Source organism: Leptinotarsa decemlineata, unplaced genomic scaffold (genome assembly GCF_025532065.1).
Source record: "Leptinotarsa decemlineata unplaced genomic scaffold, Ldec_3_MD MMD2_tig00026354_RagTag_RagTag, whole genome shotgun sequence".
Taxonomy (NCBI): Eukaryota; Metazoa; Arthropoda; class Insecta; order Coleoptera; family Chrysomelidae; genus Leptinotarsa; species Leptinotarsa decemlineata.
In genome coordinates this window covers 8,223,726-8,235,899 of record NW_027412702.1, presented here as the reverse complement: position 1 = coordinate 8,235,899, position 12,174 = coordinate 8,223,726, and the positions used below count along the sequence as shown (strand labels likewise).

The following is a 12,174-nucleotide window of genomic DNA, read 5'->3' as shown; positions in this document are numbered from 1 at the left end:
CTCGAATTCCTTAAAATAGGGTTCCATATTCGATTGAGGTTCACCGCTTCTTCTTTTCTGTTGAAATTATCCGTGTGTTTGTGGATCTCTATTGCCTCCCGTACCAGTCGGCTATAGTATCCCGGATTGGGGGCAATTAGTTCTGTGTTTTCAAACAAAATTATGTGGTCTCCTTCACTAAGTGCGTGTTCTGCCATAGCTGACTTGTCCGCTTGGCCTAGTTTGTGCAGTTCCTTTTATGCTCTTTTAGTCTTGTTCCCATGGATCGTTTGGTGGTTCCGATATATACCTTCCCACAAGTGCACGATATGCGATAGACCCCTGCTGCTGATAATGGGTCTCTTTTGTCTTTAGCCGACCTGAAGATTTCTTTCGTGGGTTTGAAAACTGTTGGCGAGTTTTGCATCGTGACTTGGGCCTACACCCATACAAAATTCAACTGGGCCAGGAACTGAATGTTAACGACCAAAGAAAACGACGTGTGTTAGCTGAACAGGCTCTGGAACAGTTGGCAACTGACCCTAATTTTAATCGAAAAATCATCTTCAGCGGTGAGGCCCATTTCTGAATGAGTGGATACGTAACAAAAAAAATTACCGAATTTGGGACGATACAGGAGCGTCCAATGCATCCCGAAAAAGTCACAGTTTGGAGTGGATTTTAGGCTGGAGGCGTCATCGGTCCATATTTCTTTGAGAACGACGTTGGCCAGGCCATAACCGTTAATGGCGAGGACTATGGTTGATGATTCGAAGCAATCGAAACCAAATATTTGTCTTGTGTTCGCGGCTATCTGCAGGGCTGGATTCCCATAAGAGTTGAAAGGGCAACAGCCCAGGTCGGCAAAATTGAGAGGGGAGACAAATTTTGGAAAGGGAGGTTGAAAAAATTGTATATTTTGTCACAAAGACCGAATGTTGTCTATACCAGGACGCGGTTGATATTGTAACGAATCTAAAGCCGCCCCTGACCGATATGTTGGCCAGCGAATAAACGGTAATCGTCGATTGAACTCTAGTTGAGTACCGAAACGACTATAGAATTCTAGAACGATCGTTACCGATATATAAAGCCGGCTTCTCGTCCAGAGAGGGCAGTTGAGCTCAGAAAGTGAATAGAGCGGTTAAACAAGGAATTCAAATAGTGGAAATAAATTAAGCGTTAGTTGCTAAGTGTTTTAAATAAATTAGTCTGAGATTAGTGAAATATTGTTGGAAATAAATTTGTTTAGGACAGTAAATTCTTTAATTTGTTACAATATCATCATTCGAATGACAAATCACTCGAGTACTCTGTCAATCACGATTTAAGTTATTTTATCTCAAGAGTATCCATTATTATTAACTGTTTCCTTTGTTATTACAAGTGGCTACTTGACTTTAATTGATTCTTGTTGATTATAACATGTGTATTCTGCTATATATGAATGTATGTAAGTGTGAATTTTGAATAGAATTGGCCAATACTTGATTATTAATACAGTTTACTGTATGATTTTCACTATGAATGGTTTTACAAAAACCGCGATACGTGTTTCGCTATACACTAGCGTTCTCTATCGTAAAATAATACGTTGCTTCTAAATTACATCTATTTTATACTCTAAACTCTAACATATTTAATACTTGTATAAATGAATCTACCTAAAGAGTCAAGTATAAATTCATTAACAATATGAATAAATTAAATTTTGGAAAGAACCTTAATTATACTTAACTTTCTTACCTGGAAATGAACATATTCAATAATGGTGAATTATTCAGTTCAGTTTGATCGGTCATAAGATATTGAGAGTTTTTAAATTTGTTCATTTCCATACTCTCCAACATATGGAGTTTTAAACCTTTCTTCTAGAAATGGAGGGGCTTGAATTCATGGTTGAACTCATGTCCATCTGTGATTAAATGAGTGGCATATGGGGAATTTATTTTTCCATTCTGGAAACTATTTTTGTGTTCCTTTATGCGGGCTTTGAAAGTTCTTCCAGTTTGACCTATATAAAACATCGGACATGACCCACTTGATAATTTATACACTCCCGATTTTTCTGAAACTGAACTTTGTTATTACTAATGTGCATGCCTGAGTTGTTGTTGGTTTTGAAAGCAATATTTACACTTTTGTTTTGTAGAAAATTTGAAATATTCGTAGTGGGTTGGCCTGAGTAGGTCAAGGTTGAGGATAAAAGTTTAGATGGAACCTTAACCTGGGTATGGGTGTTGATAACAGTGTTAAAACGTGTTCTACACGTCATTCTGAATCAAATATATTGGTCGTATTTTAAGTTTTATAGTTACTTAACATGAAATTCAACTCATGATGAACTAGACTTAAACAGTTAATTAAGGGATTCGCTGACCTTTAATGGATTATTTCCTATAAAATCCCTTGGTTGTTAAGTAACAGATTTGACGAGATTATTGTTCCAAGAGTTGCAGCATTGCTGTATAATCATACCAAATTTTAAAAAAATCATTTGCAGACAACGGAAATATTTAACTGTTCCGGAATGGCTGGCGTATTCTGTATAATAATGTAAAACCAGAAACTTTGCCGCAAATTTCATTCCACACATTCCCCATCAAGGAGAGATATCTCAAAGAATCGAATGGCTTTTAAACATTTTGTTAATAAATAATTGATGTAGTTTAGTCTGATGATAAATTTTTCAAAAATATTGTAAAATCATGCGTTTAAATATTTTATGAAATTGGATGAAAGGATTGAATGAAAATACCTTCAATACACAACGGATTTCTTCCTGTGCATACTTATACCACAATGTGTCGCAGTGTGAAAGTCTCACTTGCACTCGGTCCGCATATTTCTAACTAGATACTTTCATTGTCGTTTCAAGGATTTTTCTGCGAATTCTACAGGCGTGTACTTGCTCTACAATTTTACAATCAAAACTAGTCATTATCAGTACTCGATCTTCAGCGGTATAAAAAGCAACTATTTTTGAAGAATCGATTCACAATTCACCTTGTAAGCTGATTTTTTTTATTTTGATTAGCGACCTAAAAAATAAACCAATTATTGGTGATTTTTTACGATTATTCAATTAATTGTAATTGTTTAATTGTCGTTGTTTTTTCCTCATTTTCACTGCTACGGGTATTTCATCGAAAATCAGTTCTAATTGCATTGTTCTGGAGTACGGATTATCGTCAGTGGACGTTTCGCAATTCAAAAATCAAATTTTAAAACAAAACGTTTGTACGTAGGTGAGTTGAAAAATCTTCTATCTTGTTTTATAACTTAAAATAGAACAAATTCATTACTTGACTATAATCATTCGGTAGTTTCTCACTGCCCGCTTTGCCCAATTTACTTAGGCGATCCTTCATGCAGTGGGGCCGTTACCAATTCGACTTTCTTACTTAATTAATCCTATGTTTAGCTGCCAATGCATGGAGACTTCTTTAATATTGAAGACATCGGCATATCAAAATACCTTGCCTTTGCTTTCCTCAGATTGAGTGGCTTGAAGTCGGAAACTGAAGGGTTCATCATAGCCTGAAAGTAGGTTCCTCCGGAGAATATTGAATCCTTTGTGGGGATTGAGAAGTGCCGAGTTTTTTGTAACTCTTTACTCCCCACCTTTAGGCTCATGCAAGCTAATAAGCCTGATATACTCCTCAACCGTCAGAGCATGACGACATTTGTCGTGGAGTTTTCAGCACTGAGTGGTACGAATGTCGTTCGAAGAGAAGAAGAAAGACGGATGATCGGGATTTTATCTTCGAACTTCGCAGACCATCAGACCAGTCTGTTGAGATTGTTATTCTGATTATTGGATTCCTTGGTGGAATGATGTCCTCTCTACTCTTGAATCGGGCAAAATTTCAGTGATCAAATGGCTCAAAAATGAAAATATAACATTACTATGAACAAATTCTACTGAATTAATGTCTTCGGTAATTTTCATATATATGTTTTCATCCCTACTTAGCATTTTGAATACTTTTAATTTAAGACGAGTTTGTTTTTTATATTGTAACATTCATATTTTTATACGTTTACACATTTAAATTTTCGAATTTTATATGTTTTGGAATATGTTGTGGAATTGGCCGCGGTGGTAGTGCGCCCGACTCACGATCGGAAGACCGTGGGTTCGATTCCTGCCTCGACCAGATATTTTTCTTGAGAGAATTTATTTGGTTGAAGCTGGGATGATTCTGCAACCGTGTTAGGAATCACACGTTAAAAGGTAAGACCCCGTTAGTCTTTAGCTCGCACAAGTTTCTCAATTTCTGAGAGTTGTTCGTATGGGGGCGACAGCTGATTAACGGAAAAACAGATTTTAAACAGTTTTTTTTTCTTAAACATCATGTACACGTTTAAACAGTGTATACTTTTAGATTTTATATTCAATGTTTCTTTTTTGTAGTATACTAAGAATATTATTCATTTCTTTTTAGGAAAAAATAATATCAATATTGTTGATACTATTTAGAAATTCATGCACTAAAATGTTTTTTCCGAGTAACTCAAAATATATTATATCTTGATGATCTTCAAAGGAAAGAATTTCGATATTGATGTTTCACGACAAGTTTTCCAAAAACTTGAATGAATCATCAATACCCATGTTTCCTCTGATAAAAATTCAATAATAAGACTCGTTTTGTCAAACCTTTCCTCATATCTATATTAATCGCCCATTTTTTTATTGTATGCTTTTATAAATACATGTAATTTGGTGATTACTAAACTACTGCTACCATCTCGAATTCATGTTGCCTTTCCTCACTTGGACAGAAATCTTGAATGGTAGACTTGAGACTTGATTCTCGGACCCAAGAATCACTTACCTAACGGTGTGGGAAGTGCGGTCATTGATTCAGGCCTCCTAATTTTCACATTAATTCTCACAAAAGCGACTGTAGACGAAATGTCAGTCTAGACAATTCTAAAATGGATTTTGAGAACACAGAAAGTTTGAATAGGGAAACCAATATAATGTAACAAATTAATGAATTAACTGTCTTAAACAAATTCATTTCCAACAATATTTCACTAATCCCAAACTAATTTATTTACAACACTTATCAACTAACGCTTAATTTATTTCCATTATTTGAATGTCTTGTTTAGCCGCTCGATTCACTTTCTGAACTGCCCTCTTGGGTCGGGAAGCCGGGCTTATATAATGTAACGGTCTTTTCTAGAAATCTGAAGCCGGTTCGGTACTCGACTAGAGTTTTACCGGCGGTTGCATTCTTTCGCGGTGATGTCATGTGCTTGTTCGCTGAGTCGGCCGGCATATCGCTCAGGGGCGGCTTCAGATTCGTTACAATAACTACAAGGATATTTTTAAAACGAACCCACATTATTCTTAGACTCACTCAAGTAGGAGAAAGAAAGGAAAAAATTGCCCATTATTCAGAAATTTCCCACGTGACACTATCAAAATTGAACTATTTTCAAAATTGATTTGAATGTTTTCTTTTCGTTTTTAAGCTTGTTTCTTTTTTATTTTTCTGTTGGTAAATTCTGCATATTTGTTTGCTTGAAGGTGGTTGACAATGTTTCATGGTGAATTTCATTAGTTCGGACTTCCGCTGTCTAATATGATATAAATTGATTTGAAATCCGTGAAAGAATCAGTAATATTAAAAAGAATAGCTCAAAATAACAATTATATTGAGCAAAAAGATTCCTGAAATGAAATTACAATAATTCAAGCAACAATTGAAGATTGAACAATAAAAAATAAATAAAAATTATAAGATTTCAAGCCAAGTAACTTCACGACGTTCTGATTGTTAGTATCCACAATCGCTCGGATTTTCAATTGTTGCTTATATATTATTTTATTGTAATTTCACTTCATGTTTTTTTTTTGCTCAATTAAATTGTTACTTTCAGCTATTCATTTTAATTTTATAGATTCTTTTAGGGATTTCAAATCAATTCATACCACATTAGACAATGGAAGTCCGAACTAATGAAATTCTAAATATTTGTCTTCTGACATAATAATATTTAATCTATTTATTTCAATTGTTCTGAAGAGGGTAATAAAATTGCCGAAAACCTGACGAATTATTTGTAGTAGTCCTGCAACCTCACGAAATAAATTGATCAAAACTGATTATTCAATATTATACCTAATGAGGATTGAAAACTGTCTAATATTTTAATATAATTGTGTAATTCGCAGCTATAGAATTTCCTAATGAAATATTTTTTCAATGAAGTCAGCTGCTATAGAAGTATTTATCAAATTCGTTTTTTTATAGTTTTGGAAAGATGTCGGCCAAAGCTATAAGGGAAGCGACCGGAAAAAATATTATAAATAAACATCTTGGAGGCGGTACAGCTGCAGTTCAATGCAGATTTGCTTCCGTAAATCAAGACACCAAGTTTGCTGAATTGGTGGCCAACAATCCTTGGTTGAAAACAGAGAAACTCGTCGTTAAGCCAGACCAGCTCATTAAAAGGAGAGGAAAATTAGGTAAGTTTTGTTATTGAATGTTTGCACAATATTGCGTTGCTCAAATCGGATAAATCTTCGCTTTTATTTCAAAGAAGAACGTTTCATAAAGAAGAAACGTGGAAAATCCAACATTTTAAATCGATATTTTCAACATATAAAATTTTCATTCATGAAAATTATTTAAACAATTGCACATAATAGGGGAGCCCAAGCGGGAATTTCGGAATTTACTAAAGTGCGGCAGATTAATATACAGGGGGATACCGTGTACCCGGTTAAGTATCTCCACTAAATATGAGCCGCATATATAAGGTCGCCTGTGAGGGATAAAGGATCAGATTAGTAAAAAAAAATTGATCATCAGAAATTCTCGAACGCGTCAGATTAAGGTAGGGTGAGTTAATTACCTGCTAAAAAGTGTATATTCCAGTAATCTGACAATTTGAGAGTGACGTAAAGAAAGGGGAGGGCAGCAAAGTTGCAAAAAAATAACGTCATTTCGACATTCTCGACCGTAGCTAATTTTTTTATTTTGAAGGAAATAATTCAAGGATAACGAAAAATATTTAATCTGACGATTTCCGCAAGCCGAAATAACAAAAATTCGTCGATAAAGTTTAATGCGTGCCGCTGTGTGATACCTATATTTCCCTCTATGAGTTTCTATTCCTCTATTCTCTATTCACTTTTTCTCTATCTATTACTCTCTTAATCCGTCCCCACTCTGAATTCTGTTGCCATCACAGCTGATCACAGAGACTCGTTCGTGATGAAGATGATGATGATTAATTAATCAATTAATTGATGGATGTAGCCGTTACTACGTGGTAGGAAATCATGTTGAAGAAAAGAGAAATCAAACTTTCTATGTTTCTCCCACTTTTATTTGTAACTAACGTTACTGCAGTTTCGTCCTATAAGGACATTTTCAAACTTATACCATATATAAGTTTGAAAATGTTAGTTACAAATAAAAGAGGTAAAAAATAGAAAGTTTCATTTTTATTTTCTTCATTAATTATTCAATTGATTAAGTATTCTACTTAAAAAACATACTCTTATTTATTTGCATGCTATTTCCTGAGCTTTTCAAATAATTAAGTTTATTGAATTGAAAAAAAAATTAAAAAATTATTGTTTTTGTCAGATTAAGCGGATCCCTCTAGATAATCGTCAGATTATCAGATAGCACGTCTGAAACATAAAGATGAACCATATATATCTTAATCTGACGCGCTTGAGTATTTCAAAATGGCGAATTTTTTTTGCACATTATAATGGCCGCGAGTTTTCGTCAGATTATTGAATGAGCGCTTTTTTTGTTGCACTTAATACCCTCTTAGAAAATCTGACGCTCTCGATTAATTTTTTTTTATGCCCATGCAACAGTATTTTTTTAAATATTTAAAAATCTAGAGCCGCTTTCCCCACCGATGAAAAGGTGTATATTATATAATTTTTTTCTTATCATCTAAGCTTTGCAACCTGATATGTCTCAATGACCCTCGAGTAAACAACCATTTTGCATCGTGGGCTCCCCTGCTAACAATATTGCGCTGCTCAAATCGGGCTTACCTCCGTTTAATCTGAAATTAATACGTACGCGTAATTGATAAAAAGTGTGATTTTGTTGGTTTTGATTTAGTAAGTGAATGATATAATTCGAACTCACTTTACATGTATGTCTTCATTTGAAAAAAGTATATTTTTATTATTATTTTTGATCACGCTTTTATTAGCTTCACCTGTATGTACGTTTGTTTGTTTGTTTGTTTGTAACTATCCTTTTCATTTCATATTTATTACCGTTTGAATGCTTGGGATCTGTATTTGACAGAATTATCGACATTATTGCTTGATCTATTCGCAGGCAGATGGCGCTGTACGTAACCACGTAACCTCCTTGATATAATTCGAACTCACTTTACATGTATTTCTTCATTCGAAAAAAGTATTTTTTTTATTAACGCGCGCCTGCTGCCTTATTTGTAACCCTCCTTTGCGCGCCAGCTGCCTTCTTTGGGCTTGGTAGCTGATTTTCAGGCTCCCTCTCCGGTATCGGAAAATATCAATGGTCATTTTTATAAACAATATACGGCTGACTGATCCCAAAGTTTAGATAAAATAAATAAAGTTTAAAAAGACTAAAAAACACGCTTTCATAGCATACGAAACTGAAAAATGAAAAATAAATATAGTTTAAAAAAACTAAAAAACACGCTTTTAAAAAACATCTTACTGAAAAGTTGTTAATATTTTTTTTCTTAAGCTTGAAACAATAACGAACGAAAAATACTAGTATTATTGCAAAAAGACGTGGGCGCTTTGTACCATATTTTTTGTATTTCAAGCGCCCGTCGCTTTTTTCACAATAATACTTGTATTTTTCGTTAGTTATTGTTTTAAGCGTATTTAAAAAAAATATTTTTATTTTTCTAGTTCGATGTTCTTTAAAAACAGGTTTTTTATTTTTTTTTTAAATTATATTAATTTCGTAGTCTTTAAGTAGATATTTTTTTATCAAAATGAAAATTATAGCCATTAGAAATAGTTCCGATAAAATATTCAGAATAAATATTCGAATATTCAGAATCTACCAAAGTAAAAGATATCAGCAGAAGTGGATACCTAATTTTATTTCTCCGGTAAAGTATCTTCAAAAAAATAATAATATTTAATACCGGTTTCTACTTTCATCAAGTTCACATGAGCTTTGAATTAGAAAAGATGAATCCATAAATGTTTTGATATCGTTCAGGTTGTCAGTAGCAGATTATTTTTCATTGAATATCACAAGAATCAAAATGGAGGCAAGACATGAAAGTTTGAGTTTTCCTTAAACTTCATGAGATTGTTCGAAGTGGGAAAACCTGACTGGAAATATTGGAAGGTTGTGATAGTAGTAACACATTTCAATCACTTGGTGCTTTTTTTTAAATAGACTGGAATGTCGAAGTTGTTTTCGAGAAAAATTATAATTTACTGTTAACTATTTCACTAGTTCGGACTTCCATTGTCTACTATATGAAATGATTTGAAATCCCTGAAACAAGTAAAAAAGAATAATTAAAAAAGAATAGTTGAAAATATTATTCTTTTTTACTTGTTTCAGGGATTTCAAATCATTTCATATAGTAGACAATGGAAGTCCGAACTAGTGAAATTCATCACGAAACATTGTCAATCACCTTCAAACTTACTGTTAACTAGTTTAGTGATCCGATAATTTTTCTGAAGAAAGGTTGGTTGGGTAACAGAATCATTTTTTTCTTAAAAATAACGATTGTTTTCTTGACGACGTTTCGTGTTGATAATATAACTATTTTAAAATCCATGGGACATATAAGATATATATTAAAAAAAATTAAAAAACATTGCGACACCAATACATTTACCTAATGATTATCAAATTGCAGACAACTCCTAGAAATATACTGTTCTATTCAATTTCTCAGTATTTGAACATCGATAAACAAAAAAATAGTTACATAAAGTACAGATCCATTCAAATATTTTAAAGTTGAGGGAAACCCAAGTCGGACTATGCATCTTGCATAAAAGTTTTATGAACATTTAGAACATATTCTCAGTATCTGAAAATAAGGTAGAGCAGCAAAAAATGAAATTTAGAAATTTCTGGACTTTTTAAAACAATAATTGACTTTTGGTGTCATTCAATAGTACTCTGAAATAATTTAACCAACTTTTTTCCAATTTTACCTTTCATAAATAGAATAAAGAAAATAACTTTTGTCTAATTTATTATACTAATTTATTATTGACCGGTTAATAGACCATTTTCAAGTTACTTGAAACCGGTCAATAATAAACTTAGTAGCAATTAGACAAACTTTTTTTTTATTCTGTATTCAATGTGAATTCCTTCAAAAAAATAGGACATCAATAGAACAAGTTTACCTTTTATCCAAATGGTACAGTTCCATTTAAAAAACGATTTCAGTGCCCGTTTAATTCTAAAACTGCAGCAAAAATGATGCCACTCAATATCTTGTTGCCAAAGAGACAATGTTGGACAAATATTGAGGTGCTATTTATTGTTTATATGAAATATTCTTAAAGTTTTGTGTTTCATTGAAGAATGTATTTCTTGTATCATCTCAAAGACATAACGGTACAAGCTTTTTTTTCAGGATTGATTGCTGTCAATAAAGATCTAGATGACGTTCAAAAATGGATAGCGGAAAGAATGAACAAAGACCAGAAAGTGGGTGCTGCTACCGGCAAACTTAGAAACTTTATCATCGAACCGTTCATACCTCACAACGACACCGAAGAAACCTATGTTTGTATATACTCACACCGTCATGCAGACACGATACTGTTTTACCACCAGGGAGGGGTGGATATTGGAGATGTAGACAGCAAAGCTCTAAAATTAGACGTGCCCGTAGGAGAAACTGTCGATGAAGCCACCATAACGAAGGTAAAATAAAACATAGACATTGAAATTGATTTCAAATACTATTTTTTTATTATTTGGGAAAGGGATCAAAAAATTTTTCATAAATGAACAATTTATTTTTGCCAACGTTTTGGACTTTATTCAATTTATCATCAGAGCTCTATGATATAATAAAGAAATGACTGCTTTTTTCAGGTGTTATTAGGAGGGGTGGTGTCCGCCAAGAAAGAAATGATCTCCACATTTATCTTTAATCTCTATAAGCTATACACTGAGCTTTATTTCACATACTTGGAAATTAACCCGCTAGTTGTTACTGATAAAGAAATATTCATTTTGGATTTGGCTGCTAAATTAGATGCCACTGCTGATTTCATTTGCAGACCTATGTGGGGAGAAATTGATTATCCACCACCTTTTGGAAGAGATGCCTTACCAGGTGAGTTTATGTGATACAGCTAAAGTTAATGTTTACTGTTCAGTTATTTTATTTAAAGATGATGTTTCATTGTTGAAAAGATTCAAATATATTTTAGATAATAAATTACAAATAATTTCTGCATGATTAGTTTGCGGTACCCTTCAAGCTTGTACATTATGAATGTCTATTCTAGAGAAAGTATAAGCATCAAATCCGTTGTATTGTTTTCTCTTTTTATTTGTCTTTTCGCCAGGCATGTCGGAGAAGCCGGAATTAATTGAAGTTAACGATGTTGGGAAGCCCAATTAGAAGAGTCAATAAAAATGGTCTGAAGGTTAATCTACACATTCTGGTTACGCTTCATTTCGAAATAGTATTTAATACACGTGATTTGAACCTGAGTTGAACGATTGAATAATAAATTTGATTATTCTGACATAATTACCTGTGACTTCGCAATTTACATTTTAAAAGCATTCCTTTTCTTTGTCGTCACCACACCAACCCTAGTAATGGACCAATTTTCACAAGTATAAGGAATTTACTTAGTTAATTTTTTAGTTGAAATATATTACTTCTTAGAAACGCCATTTATTCATTCTATTAATTTGAACATGAAATGCCTGTCATTATACAATACAGGGTGGGCCAATTTCTCATGAATGACATTCTGGAAAATAGTTTGCTCAGACCTGTTGTATTTTATTTCGAGGGGGAAACTTTTTAGGCCTGTTATCAATCTAGTCACTTTCACACCCTTGAAGGAGTCAAGCAATACCTTATTTGAAAGGTCATTGATTTCTTTTTTCAACGCTTTTCACCTTTGTGATTTTGATACAGCTGGTAATGGAAATAAAGTCATTATGAAATTGACAGCAAGTT

The 12,174-nt window shown here is 33.3% G+C and overlaps 1 protein-coding gene and 1 long non-coding RNA gene across 7 annotated transcripts in view; one reads left to right on the top strand and one right to left on the bottom strand.

Moving 5' to 3' along the window:
- LOC141486464 (uncharacterized) overlaps positions 1-2,959 on the bottom strand; it is a 47,177-nt gene extending 44,218 nt beyond the window's left edge. The window contains exon 1 of the long non-coding RNA XR_012467858.1: positions 2,738-2,959. This is a non-coding gene — a long non-coding RNA (uncharacterized lncRNA). The remainder of the gene's footprint in view (positions 1-2,737) is intronic.
- LOC111507664 (ATP-citrate synthase-like) overlaps positions 1-12,174 on the top strand; it is a 59,513-nt gene that overhangs the window by 30,457 nt on the left and 16,882 nt on the right. For 3 of the 6 annotated variants that reach the window (XM_074184488.1, XM_074184484.1, XM_074184485.1), the window contains exons 2-4: positions 6,252-6,466; positions 10,588-10,892; positions 11,067-11,310. In XM_074184488.1, the coding sequence (XP_074040589.1) occupies positions 6,262-6,466; positions 10,588-10,892; positions 11,067-11,310 (754 nt within the window). In that variant the 5' untranslated portion in view covers positions 6,252-6,261. Of the gene's footprint in view, positions 1-3,074; positions 3,228-6,251; positions 6,467-10,587; positions 10,893-11,066; positions 11,311-12,174 lie in introns of those variants that run through there. The other 3 variants (XM_074184489.1, XM_074184487.1, XM_074184486.1) reach the window with 2 other exon arrangements.